The 14,422-nt window shown below is 42.3% G+C and overlaps 1 protein-coding gene across 1 annotated transcript in view; it reads right to left on the bottom strand.

The window, feature by feature from the left end:
• LOC144686262 (parathyroid hormone 2 receptor-like) overlaps positions 1-13,775 on the bottom strand; it is a 241,849-nt gene extending 228,074 nt beyond the window's left edge. Inside the window, exon 1 of the mRNA XM_078551351.1 lies at positions 13,169-13,775. Coding sequence (XP_078407477.1) covers positions 13,169-13,234 — 66 coding nt within the window. The 5' untranslated portion in view covers positions 13,235-13,775. The remainder of the gene's footprint in view (positions 1-13,168) is intronic.
• Between the last annotated feature and the right edge of the window lie 647 nt (positions 13,776-14,422).

Here is a 14,422-nt window from a genome sequence, read left to right as displayed (position 1 = left end):
TATTTAAAATCTATTTTTTGTTTAATGTTGCCTTAACAGGAAGCCAGGTTAATTAGGGGTTTTAGCATTTATTATAGTGGTAATTTGTAGACCTATGTATGTGCTTTAAATATTTTCTTTTGTTAATAAAATGTTTAATTTAATTTTGTAAAAAAAATCTCCATAGTCTTGGTGGACTTATTACCACTGAATTCAGGGCAAACATCTCAAAATAAAATACAAATTGCAAAATCGTTGTGACCACGTGATCAAGTTTCCTTCGTGGATTTGATCCGCCTGGCACACATTATCTGCCGCGTCATAACATTTAGAAGTCAGACTTCGGGTTCTTTGAATATATAGGCTTAGACATTAATCAGAATAGGTCGGCGGTAACCTTAAATCAACAACCATATCTAGAAAGTGTTAATCATATCCCGATAAATAGAGCTAGATCAATCATCAAAGAAAGATGATCTTACATCTAAAGAAGAAATAAAGCAGTTAAAAAGCTTGATTGGATAGTCAAATTGGCTATGTACTCAGACAAGACACAATGCCAGTTATGACACATTGGGACACACTACAATTGAGGAGCTTTTGTCGGCAAATAAAACAAACAAAATAATTAAATTAGGAAAAATGTGTGCTCAAGTTTTCACCCCTGGGTGACCAAAGAACATGGAATTAGTCCATTTTAGTGATGTTTTCCATACCAGTCTTCTGGATGGGTGTTCGAGTATAGCTGGGTTTATAATATGCTTGGTGGGTAAAATGGAAAGTGTTGTCCCTTGGCCTGGGAAGTCAAGAAAATAAACAGGAACTTACTGGTATAAAAGAAATGTTAGAGAGTAATGAGATCTTTAAGATAAAATAGGTTGATGCAAGTCACTAATTATCAGACTTCTTTACAAAAAGGAATGTTTGCTTGAATAAATTATTAGAGCTCCTAGAGGAGAGATGTCTTGTATTATGATGGGTTATATGAAATATGAAAAATCTTTTTTCTTTCTCTTCAATTTGTTTTATCATTATTTGACTGTGTTTAAAAAGTTTTTGTTTAAAGAAAGAAAGGCGAATCTGCTAACAGTATGTTCATTATATTGTTAAGACACTAATGAAGGGTATTGTTGAATTAAGTACTTAGCGCACTTATAAAGAAAGACTGCTGGGACACTGGTTGGTAAGTATGAAACAGGCATATGTAATACTGGATTCTGTGAATAAATCTATTATAAAGAAAAGTATTAATGTCTAGTTTCATACTTCACCAACTGACTTAGGAGGGATATAACACATGGTTCCAATTGGAGACACCCTGCTCACAGTTTTCCCTGCCCAGGTCCACCCTCCCCACCTTCCCTATCCAACATGCACCCCTGCCCCCATCTCTCTCACCAGTGTCAGCTGGAATCTCCAGTGAGTACCCCAACTTGCCTGGGCTCTGGGGCATCCATGGTTACTCTTCTTCCTGGACCTCCTGTGTACTGCAGCGGCCACAGCTCTTGGTGGCGCTGCTGGTACTGCAGCACTGTTAGTCTCTGATTAGCTGGCAGCTCTATGAGGCAGGGCATCCTCCTGCTCCTCATAATAATCCCTCCTCATAATAATTAAAGGCCCGTCACTGAAAACTTAATGCAGAGTGAGCAGTGGTGGGCTCATCACTTACATCTATACTGCGGTGCAGGGAGCCTGCCTTCAGCATATTATCCAGCCCCAGGTTGTATTTTGGTATTTGCTTCAATCTATTCAAGGTCAGATTTGCATCTTATAGTGCATTATTTCCCATCTCGTTGTTTCCTGGAGCATGTTATTGAGGATAAATTCAGGTTACACCTAGGTTAACTGAAGCTGTTCTCATAATTGCCAAATAATTTCACTGGCACAAATTATGAATTAATTCTGATCCACCCCTATCCTGCAGCCAGTGCACACTGTGGGAATGTGGGTTCACACTACCAGTTGACCTCATGTTTTAGGCTTTTTGTGGGATCAACATATATTGAGTTAAAACAGATTTCAGCTTCACTGAACAAGGATGCTACATAAAGCAAGTCTAATGCAAGGATGAGAAATTGAAGCAATGTATATGAAAGCCATTCATCCATGTCTTGAGACTCTGGGGAGATAATGTTCTGACCACTTGTGTTTATAGTAATAAAGTAGTGGAAGAGATTAAATAATTAAGAGACAAAATAAACGTGGTAACAATGACCAGGACAGTTTGAGATGGCCTAAGTATACATTCTTGGCTCCGAATTAATCTGATATCACTCTGGTGTGTTTTTTGGTGTATAGTATTGTGATTTAGTAATAGGATCTATGAAATGTAGAGATCAAAGGTAGAATTGGTTTAAGAATTTTGAGTAAATTATGTTGTATATGTTATAGCCATTCCAGAATTATGGAGCATAGTGTACCTGTGTTCACACAGGGAATCATGAACTCAATTGTGTAATCATACTGGGATGGTGTGCTATGATTTGCCTGAGTACTCATGTTAGATTGTGTAACGTGAGCTCATTAAAGACTGGATTCGGTGGTTGCTACAGCTGATATCCATATACTCTGGTGCTTAAAGTAATGAAACAAAGTAGAACAGGAAAGCAGTTCTGCAATTCTACAATGACATATCACAATTATCTCATTAGGCCACACCATGCCAGATAATACTTATACTATTTTGATGACTCTTCTGATTGAACCAATTAAACTAAATTAACAAAATGAGGGACAAAGTAATAGGTAGCCCCTTAAAGGGATACTGCAAAAAGAAAAGCAAAGTCTTAAAGGAAACTTACAAACATCAAATCAAAATATGATTAAAGAGGTCGACACAGCACTCCAGTTCCCGTGGTGCCCACCAAGCATGGAAGGCCTCGGTGGTGCCAAAGGACACTGTATGCTCCCTCTCCAAGGACACCTGGCTGCGAACGTAGCCTTGGAAGAGGGGCAGACAGTCAGGTCAGATGACCCCCTCGATCACTGACTGTCTGGACCTGTTAATGGCCAACTTCACCAGGCCAAGGAGCAGATTCACGAGGAGGTCCTCCTCCCTGCCTGCCCCCCTCTGCCCCAGATGCCTCAAGATCAGGAGCATGGGACTGAAGTGCAAAAAAACAAAAGTGACAGGTTCAAGTAACTGAAAAGGGAGGTGCAGTCTAAAACAACTAACACGGACTCCACAAGGCCACAAAACGTGCAGGCATCTTGGAAGTCCATGAACCGACATCCTCAGGTTGTATCGAACTGCTGAGTGCAACACCCCCCACCCCAGGTCCCTGATGGAAAAGGGTGCGACTCCCGTGTAGAGAGCCCCCCCACTGGGGACTTGCACTGCCGGATGGCAACAAGGTTTACCAGGGCATGCCTGGATGGCAGGCGAGGGCAAAGAGGTGGAAGGTGTGCAGCAGCAGCCCATATAGGAAACCCCTCCACACTGAGCTAAAGGAGGGCATTTCTGTGAGGTGGCTCAAGTTGTGGGGCTTCAGCTCCCGAGGGAGGGCTCAGGGCTTGAGCCAATGTGAAATCCCGTCCGTGCAGGAGTCCGCTCAGGTGGGAGTCCATCACACACCTGAGCTTCCTCAAGACCAAGTGTGGCATCGGGACCGAACGCAACCATTAAAAACGTCATGGATGGCATTGGCCAGGAGCTCAACATCCACTGACACACAATGCGCCAAATCCTGTTGTAACATCCAGCCCACTCCTCCGCCACCCAGAACATCCCTGATCCAGGTCACCCAGACCACCACAGCAATCCCCTCCTGAACTGTTGGAGGTAGGGATTCCTGAGCAGTAGCTCCCTGACAATAGCCACTACTCATGACGGCAGAGAGCTGTGGCACGAGGCGACCATGCTCCAAACTTTGTTCAGGTCCTGGTAAAAGACAGGCAATGCCTGCAAGGAGCCACAAAGGCCCCTCAGATCTATAAACAGGAGCTACACGTCACAATTTAGGCCGTGCACCTGGCGGAAGAAATACATCACTAGGGCACACCATCTCGGAGGAGGATCTGTGTAAAAGTATCTGGGTGCAAAGACCTGACAGCCCTACCTAAGCAGGAGACTCAGAACCTCAGCAGCAACCCAGTGCAGCCTTTTATCCCAGAAGATGATGACAAGAATTCTCTGGATTTTTGTGACAAACTCCGGGGGAGGGGTCAAAGTGACCAGCCAGTGCCACATGATGGCAGCAATCAGTTGGTTTATGACCAGCCCTCGACCCAAATAAGACAGCACTCGGAGCAGTCCTGTCCAGCACCGCAAACGAGTGGTGACTTTGGTCTCCAGTCCCTGCCAGTTCACCGGCCAGAATTCCTCAGCAGGGCAGAGGTGGACCCCCAGGTAGAGGAGACTGGCCCTGCTCCAGATTTTCAGCTGAGCTCCTCGGGTAGGGGGCCCATTTGCCACTGATGACCAGGAGCCCAGAACACTTGTCCCAGTTGATCCTTGCAGAGGACACGCAGAGTACACCTCCTGTCTTATAGTAGCACTAACTTTAGAAAAAGATGTTTCTAAATGCAAAAAAAAGAGATAATTTACATTAAAAGGTACTATCCTGTTCCTTGCACCAGATATTGTCGCATTTTAATCACAGTACATTCTTTATGGCTCCTGTCCATCCCCAAATTAAAGTTGCAATTTCATGTCCAGTAACCCCCTAGTGCTTATTCTGTGCTTTTAACAGACCCTCCACCCCACAAGTGCATATTCTTATATCACTTCCACAAATACAAACTTCCCCCAAAACAATCTATATTCACAAATGCTGCCTTTTCCAAATATTGCAGCATGAACTAAGTTGTCTCCATATCCTTCTTTCAAACTAGGAGCTTGAAGGAGTCTAGCTGCTTGATAAAACAGGCCTATGTTTTGTTGGATTTGTATTGCTTGAAACTCTGTATTTTGAAAGTGGGAGAGGCTGATGCTGGTGGTGTTGGGAGCCAAGTGTTAACATGGTCACATCTGATCCTTCTCGAGCCCACAAATGGAGGCTCAAACATCACCAACAGTTTCTCCTTGCAAATTAGCAAGAGGAACCTTCTTTGCATCACCCTGAAGCAAACCATAAGAGCTGGGATGGCAACTGGACAGGAAGACGTGGTGCTCTCTCTTCTTTTCTACTTTATCCCACACCTGTTTTATCTGCATCACTTCCACAGGCAGAAGCAAAAGATAGACCTGAATTTATGAAGAACCTTATTCTAGATAGTGGATGCATTGGTTGAAACCTTCCAAAATTCCCTAGATTCTGGAAAGGTCCCAGCGGATTGGAAAGCTGCAAATGTAACACCTCTATTCAAGAAAGGAGGGAGACAGAAAGCATGAACCTATAGGCCACAGCCTCAATTTATTATTGGGAAAAAGCTAGAATCTTTCATTAAAGAGGTGGTTGCAGTACATTTAGAAAATCATAATACAATCCAGCAGAGTCAACATAGTTTTGTGAAAGCAAAGTTATGTTTGATAAATGTATTCAAGTTCTTTGAGGGTGCAATAAGCAGGTGGATAAAGGGGCACCAGAAGGTGTAGAGTACTTGCATTTCCAAAGGCATTTGATAGGATGCCACATAAAAGGTTACTGCACAAGAGCTCATGATGTTGGGGTGATATATTAGCATGGACAGAAGATTGTTTCCTGTTAGCTAGCCAGTCTCAAGATAAATGGATAATTTTTAGGTTGGCAAACTGTAACAAATGAAGTGTTACAGGGATCAGTGCTGGGGGCCTCAATTATTTACAACGATATTAATGACTTTGATGAAGGGACCAAGTATATTGTAGTAAAATTTGCTGATGATACAAAAATAGATCGGAAAGCAAGTTGTGAGATGTATATAAAGAATCAGCAAAGAAATATAGTGAGTGGGCTACAATTTGGCAGATGGTGTACAATGTGGGAAAATGTGCGGTTATCCACTTTGGCAGGAAGAATAGAAAAGCAGAATATTATTTAAATGGAGAGAGACTGCTGAATAGAGGGATCAGGATGTCTCCATACAAGAATCACAAAACGTTAGCAGACAGGGTACAGCAAATAATTAGGAAGTCAAATAGAATGTTGGCATTTATTGCAAGGGAAATGGAGTATAAAGTAGGTAAGTCTTTCTACAACTGTACAGCACATTGGCGATACCACACTTGGAGTATTGCGTACAGTTTTGGTCTCCTTACTTAAAGAGAGACATACTTGCATTGGGAACAGCTCAGAGAATGTTCACGAGGTTGATTCCAGGGATGAAGGGTTTGACTTATGAGGAAATGTTGAGCAGGTTGGGCCTATATTCATTGGAGTTTAAAAGAATTTGCCTCCCTGGAGCCAGGGTCAAGGATTTCGCAGAGTAGCTGTGGGACATTCTTCTATCTATCTGAATACCAGCAGCATTCACAAAGCAGATGACTTGAAGACACAATTAGAGATAAATGGTCTGATTTAATTGCCATTACAGAGACATAGGGCAGAATTTTCCCGTCAACGATTTGGGGGTGGGGCCCACTTGCCGATGGGAAAATGACACGGGATGACGTCAGGAGGAACCCCCGACGTCATCCCAGTCCATTTAAATATTGAGGAAGGCAAGCCGACAGTGAAATCAGCTGTCCGCCCGCTGACCTGTCACTGGCCAATTAAGGCCATTGACAGGATAATTAAGCCCTGCCTGTCCAACCTTAAGGCTGGCGGGCAGGCCAGGAGCCCCAGCGGGCTTCTGATAATACATGAAACCTCATCACTGGCGGAATGAGGTTTCATGTCCGTTTTTAAAAACTTCAATAAAGTTTATGTGCTTCTTATTAACATGTCCCATCTCATGTGACATTGTCACATCAGGGGGACATGTTAATAATTTTAATATTTTTCTATTTTTAAAGATTTTTATACTGTCAGTAATCTTCCTGAGACAGCACTTAGTCTCAGGGAGATGTGCGCTCTTTGACAGATGGGGAATCCCTCCACCTCCTGCACAGGAAGTGCATAGCGCTTCCGGTCGGGCATGCTGCTGGGCGGGCCTTAATTTGGCCGCCCATTCAAAATGGCGGCGGGCCCCGTTTTGGCAGCGGAGTTCGGCGGCCCGCCCACCTATCAAGGTAAAAATTCTGGCCATGGTTACAGGGTGACTGAGACTGGGAATTGAATATTCAAGGATATTCCTGGAGTGCATATGAGATGAGTCTCTGGAGTAGCATGGTGAAGCACCAACTAGGGATCGAGCTATTTTATATTTAGTATTATGTAATAAGAAAGGGCTAATTAATAACCTTTCTGTAAAGGAACCTTTAGAAAATAGTGACCATACTATGATATAATTTTATATCAAGTCTGAAAGCGATATAGTTGATTCTGAAACTAGGATCTTAAATCTGAACAAAGGAAGGTACGAGGGGCAAGTTGGCTATGGTGGATGGGTAAAATACACTAAAATATTTGACGGTAGACAGGCAATGATTAGTATTTAAAAGAAGTATTGCATGGTCTTCAACAAATATACATTCCTCTAAAACACAGAAACCCAAGAGGAAAAGTGAATCAACCATGGCTAACAAAAGAGGTTAAAGATTACCTTAGATCAAAGAAAGCGGTTTATAAGGTTGCCAGAAAAACTGGTAAACCTGAGGATTAGGAGCAATTTAGAATCCAGAAAGGGAAGACCTAGTAACTGATAAAGAAAGGGAAAAGAGAATATGAATGCAAGCTAGCAAGAAGCATAAAGGCAGACTATAAAAGCTTTTTTAGGTTTGTAAAAAGGAAGAGATTAGCAAGGACAAATGTGAGTCTATTACAGGTGGAGACAGGAGAATTTATAATGGAGAATAGGGAAATGGTGGAGAAACCAAACAATTAATTTGGCCCTGGCGTCGGGCGTGTTCAGTGGCATGAGCAGACAATGTGGCGAGAAGGCCAAACTCAGTTTCACAACATCGTGAAACCAGTTTGCAATCGTCCGCTCTGCACTTCGCTTGGGACTTCAAGATTTGTTTGCCTACCTTGCTTTGCTCAGCACTCACAGTCATCAGCACCAGGCTTCATAGACAGCACCACGTCACTTTTAGAAGGGCTCCCGGGTAGGTCTCTACATAACAGGTCAGCCATATCAGGGTGGCTTTTCAACAGCAGCAGGGCAAGGGCTTGCTTGGCGAAGGGGGATAGGAGGCAAGGGAAGAGGCTGCAGGACAAGAGCTGTACTGGGGAAGGAGGCTATCCCAGGATGTGTGTGGGGGCACATGTTGATCTGTGCAAGTGGCCTCAAGATGGCGAGGGCTGAGGAGGCAATCTCCAGAGGAGATAAGACTAGATGGATATGTGAGGGTATGTCTGTGAGAATGGGTGGTGATGTCCCTTGAGCTGGCAGTAAGTGAGATGCCAGTGAATGTGTGATGGGCTTGAGTGTGAGAGTTTAGAGTGATGAGATGGTTGCCATACCCTGGCTGCACGGATGAGACCATTCACCCTCTTTCTGCATTGGATGACCAAACTCTTCTGTGCAACACTGGCAGTGGTGATCAGTGCCATTGCCTACCAAGCTGGGTGGTAATGTTGCTGCCCCTCCTGCGGCAAGATTGGGGGTAGAGGACATCACAGCAGGCCTCCACAGCGTCCAAAAGGCAGTCGAGGCTGCAGCCTTCTTGCCTTTAGGGGCCATGTCTTCTTTGCTGCAGTCCTGAGCTGGAAGCACTGAGCACGGCTGTACTTTAAATGTGGTGCCTGGCATGATGAAGTGGCATGGCAGGTGAATCGGTGCCCATCTGCTATCGAAACGGCGTGTATCCTGGGAATACATAATTAATGCGGCGGGTTTGGGATGATAAGGCATTAAAAGCTGCCATTTCAGCCAGCAGGTTTTACCCGCCCACTACCACGCTTGGTGCAAATCTGGGACGATTCTGTCCTTTGCATCTGTCTTCATGGAGGGAGATATAGAAAATCTCCCCGAAATATTAGGGAACCAAGGGGCTTGTGAAAATGAGGAACTGAAATAAATCAGTATTAATAAAGAGGTAGTACTCAAAAAATTAATGGGATTGCAAATTGATAAATTCCCTGGACATTGATGAGCTACATCCCAGAGTTTTGAAGGAGGTGGATTTACAAATGGTGGATGGATCTTTCAAAATTGTATAGACTCTGGAAATGTTCCTGCATACTGGAAAGTTGCAAATGTAACCTCACTATTTAAGAAAGGAGGGAGAGAGAAAGCAGAGAACTACAGACTTGTTAGTTTGATGTTAATAGTAGGGAAAATGTTAGAACCTATTATAAAGGATGTGATAACTAGACACTTAGAAAATAATGGTGTGATTGGGCAGAGTCAACTTGGATTTATGCAAGGAATATCTTGTTTGACAAACCTGTTGGAGTTTTTTGAGGATCTTACTTGTAGCATAGATAAAGTACAACCAATGTATGTGGTGTATTTGAATTTTCAGAAGGCTTTTGATAAGCACACAGGAGTTTAGGAAACAAAATTAGAGCACATGGGATTGGGGGTGATATACTGGTATGAATTGAGAATTGCTTAACAGACAGAAAACAGAGTAGGAATAAATAGGTCATTCTTAGGTTGGCATAGTGGTGTGGGTACCGCCAGGATCAGTGCTGGGGCCACAGCTGTTCACAATCTATAGAAATTATTTGGATGTGGGGCCACATATAATATTTCCAAATTTGCTGATGACACAAAACTAGGTGGCTAAGTGAATAGGCAAGAACAAGGCAGAGCAAATGTGAAGCTCTCCACTTTGGTAGTAAAAACAAATAGGCAGAGTATTTCTTAAATAGTGAGAGGTTGCGAAGTGTTGATATCCAAAGGGACCTGGATGTCCTTGTTCATGAGTCACTAAAAGCTAGCATGCAGCTACAGCAAGCGATTAGAAAGACAAATGCTATGTTGGCCTTCATCGCAAGGGGATTTGAGTACAGGAGCAAAGATGTCTTGCTGCAATTGTATAGAACCTTTGTGAGACGGCACATGGAGTATTGTGTACAGTTTTGGTTCCCTTATCTAAGGAAAGATATATTGACTATAGAGGGAGTGCAACGGAGGTTCACCTGGGATAGTGGGATTGCCTAGTGAGGAGAGATTGTGGAAACTGGGCCTGTATTCTCTAGCATTTCGAAGAATGAGAGGTGATCTCATTGAAACTTACAAAATTCTTACAGGGCGTAACAGGGTAGTTGTAGATTGGATGTTTCCCCTGATGGTGAGTCTAGAACCAGGGGACACAGTCTCAGAATTAGGGGCAGGCCATTTAAGACTGAGATGAGGAGGAATTTCTTCACTCAGAGGGTGGCAAATCTTTGGAATTCTCTACTTCAAAGGGCTGTGGAAGTTCAATCATTGAGCATGTTCAAGACCGAAATCAATAGATTTCTGGATAATGACATCAAGGGGTATGGGGATAGCACGGGAAAGTGGCACTGAGGTAAATAATCAGCTATGAATTAATTGAATGGCGGAGCAGGCTCAATAGGCCGAATGGCCTACTCCTGCTCCTATGTTCCTAAGGATGAGAGGTGATCCTACTGAAACATATAAGGTGCTGAGGGAGCTTGACATGATAGATGCTGAGAGGATGTTTCCCCTTGTGGGGGAATCTTGAACCAGGGGCACAGTTTCAAAATAAAGGGTCTCCCATTTAAGATGGAGATTAGCACACTTTCTTCTCTGAGGGTCGTTAGTCTTTGGAAAACTCTACCCCAGAGAGCAGTGAAGGCTGGGTCATTGAATATATTCAAGGCTGAATTAGACAGATTTTTTAATCTAAAAGGGAGTCAAGGGTTATGGGGGGCAGGAAGGAAAGTGGAGCTAGGGACACAATTAGTTCAGCCAGAATCTTACTGAATGATAAAGGAGGCTTTATGAGCCAAATGAGGTACTCCTATTTCTTATCTAAAGAGCTTCATGTATTATAAATTGAGTTGCAGTGGCTGTTCTCATATAAGCAAAAACAGCAACCATTATATAGACAGCAAGATCCTGCATATGGCAAAATGGTGAACGTCCGTTAATCTTATTTTGGTGGTGTTGGCTGAGAGAGAAATGTTGTCCAGGACACAGAAATCCACTACCCCAGCCTAAGCCCTATTCTTCAAATAGTGTAAAGGGATCTTTAATATTTAACTGAACCCGCAATAACCTCAGTATTGCACTGAAGCATCAGCTTACATCAAGCTCAAGTAGGCTGTAAAACCCACAACTTTCTGACAGAGGCTAGGAAGCCATTGACTGAGCTAAGCCAACTTTCCAATTACAAAGAATTACATAGATTTATAGCTCACACATAGGTCATTCATCCCAACTGTCTGTGCTGATGTCCATGCTCGCAATGAGTCTCCTATCTTACTTCATCTTATTTTATCAACATATTCCTTTCTCCGCCATGTACCAACCTTTTCCCTTTCAATGTATCCAAGTCACTTGAAGAAAGAGATCCCTTAGAGATCCAGAAGAAAATCTCATGTAGTCTATTCGGTACTCTTCTGAGTAACTGGATTCTTGCTCAAATTCATATTTTCACCTTTAGTTCAAACATAATTGTCTATTCTTTAAAAAAAATTAACTATGATGAAACTAGGAAATGAGTTTTATGTATCCTTTAGCTCTAGTCCTCCTTCGTCTGAAACTTGCTGTCAAAGCTTTATGGATAAGTCCCTAATGAAACGATTGACCGTGTCAGACAAGAACTGTCTGGCTCAGAAGTGTTGGAGCCCCAGGAGAAAAATTAGAAACATCAGGTCCCTGAAATGAATACCCAACTGCCAAAACTTGCTTTTTAATTATATAAAATTTCTGATAACTTCTATGTGATGCAATGTACATGTGATTCACAACTCGAAAGTCAATGTCCCTTTCCCAGGACTGAATCTTATTGAATCTATTGAGTGTTTTATACCTGTCCATAGTTACTGCACACGGTCCACCTTAACGCAAACACAGAATTAAAGAAAGATTTAAGCTCTCGACACATCATTTAACTGCATGCTGAATCATACAGCCAGAAAGATGCCATTCAGCCCATCATTCCTGTGAAAGAGGTCTTCGAAAGAGCTATCTAGTTAGTCTCACTCACCTGCTCTTTCCCCATTGCCTACCAAATTTCTCCCTTAGAGAATTTATTCCATTTCCTTAAATGGATGAATCCAAGGTTTATATTTGTTGAAAGTTGCAGCCGATTTTACAAGCCTCGGCTAACCTACCTAGCAGCCGATTCCAGATATTGATTCCCCGCCCCCGCCATATCTGCCCTAAATTGGTCTTTCACTGTTTTAAAACTCAAATTCATATACAAGAAAGAAGGCACAATGATATAGAAACAGAACATCCGGAGAATCTGAAGAAAACATGCTTTTCAATGTTTATTTGAGGAGCTTACATTCCTTTTTTAACCCTTACGTAATTAGATCATTTTTTTTTGGTGGGGATGGGGGGCGGTGGTAAAGGGTTTAAGAAATTCTTACAGTCACAATTCCACTACAGACGCGTTAAATCAGAAGAGAAGTGACATTTTCCTATAATAGAAACTGCCAGTAAGGCTTCTCTGATGTCTTCAGATGGAACAGTGACAGTTTTTGTAGTTTGTAAAATCTACTGCAAACACAGTTTTCAGCAAGTATAAACACAACCATTTTTCTGTAAGCTAATACATATCAAAATGATAGAATACCATTATTTGTATTAAAACCACGGCTCAGAACCAATGTAAGGAGTAAAAAAAACGTATTCGGAAATATACTTAGCATTCTCAAGTTAAAGAACAGAATAAAGAATAATTTAGTCAAATTTAAAGTACAATATTGAATGCAAGGTGAACGGTTGACATTCCGGTCAATACCAAGTATATTAAGGCTAGCGCTAGAAAACGGATTTGAGTTGACAATAAAAGCAAAATGCTGCGGATGCTGGAAATCTGAAACAAAAACAGAAAATGCTGAAAAAACTCAGCAGGTCTGACAGCATCTGTGGAGAGAAACAAAATGTTAACGTTTAGAGTCCGTATGGCTGGCTCTGAAGAAGAGTCATACGGTCTTGAAACGTTAACTCTGTTTTTCTCTCCACAGATGCTATTATACCCGCTGAGTTTTACCAGCATTTTCTGTTTATGATTGAGTTGAGAATGCATGTTATGCCGGTGGTTTTGGCCGTTTCCTGCTTTACCCATAACACAAGAGGAGCTGGTCCCGATCCTTACCTGTGGATTTAAACCAATGTAACAACACATCACTCCCAGAGCACTCAGTACAGACCGTCCCCTCATCCTGCAGCCACGGGCTGGGCTTTAGAGATCAGAACCACTTGTCCAGTCCCAGTCACTGCCCATCTGCGACACCGAGCGTTTCTAGTTCCTCACATCCTTTCTTAGCACTTTGTAAACTTGCGTAGAACATGAGTCAAGTTGGCGACCAGCAATGGGGTGGAGTGATATTATTTCACCTTCAGTGCTTTGAAACTCTCAACAGGTGATCTTAGTGGCTTCGGCAGCAATGATCATTTGCAATCATCGGCAATTTATTCCTCCTCCGAACTATCTGGCGGAAAGTCTGCTGTTGACACTTTCTCCAGAGTATTTCTTGTTATGGAGTTGAACACAGAGCAAGAAAAGAAGGATACGGCTTTCCTCCTCCTCACCCGCCCGTCCTCCCCCAGAAAGTTTGAAAGTCTTCTTTTATAAACCTAACTCTGGGTTTAAGAGGATTAGTAGTTTCTGATCGCCACGACTGTCAACAATTGGAAAAATGTATTGGTATTGAAAGCAGGGAGTCCAAAGTCTTCTCTCTTACACATGGGGAAATGTAAAGACCTCGATTCTCTCATCATTCATTGCGTAATATTCAAAGCGGAGTAGGAAAAAGAGGGTGTTGGTTGTATTAACCATAGTGCCATCTCCTGCATAAAGTAAGACATTACTCAAGGTAACAATGAATTCGTGAATGGAAGATAATACATCTATTAAATCCAACGATTCTTCAGTGTAGCAGGCAGATAACAATGAACCTGTTGTCCTCTCTTCAAAAGAAGGTTTTTAAATACAATTTAATATCCATTAGCAAAATTGTCGGAACAGTAGATTAGAAACGTATAGTACATGTGAATGCAATTTCCTCAGCTGGAAGGAAGGTAACAATTTTGTTTACACGTATCCAAACAGAAACTGCTCAGCAGTTGCTATAAATGCTGAAAGCTTCTCTAATGCAGCTGTGAATTTGTGCAATATTTAGGGGTCACAACAATTATTGAAAGCATGTTTTACAAATCAGGTCCAGTTGCATTGTTAGCCATTGTAGTCATGTCCATACATCTGTGCTGCTTCAACAACACCAATTTGCATTTAATTTGCACCTTTAATGTAGCCCAAGGCACCTAACAAAATGGTCATCAAACAAAATTTGACAAAAAGCTACATAAAGAGATGCTAGGGCAGAAGGTTAAAGCCTTGGTCTAAGAA

Source organism: Cetorhinus maximus, chromosome 11 (assembly GCF_964194155.1).
Source record: "Cetorhinus maximus chromosome 11, sCetMax3.hap1.1, whole genome shotgun sequence".
NCBI classification, from domain to species: Eukaryota; Metazoa; Chordata; class Chondrichthyes; order Lamniformes; family Cetorhinidae; genus Cetorhinus; species Cetorhinus maximus.
Note: the sequence above shows the minus strand (reverse complement) of the source record. Positions and strands in the feature narration are given on the sequence as shown.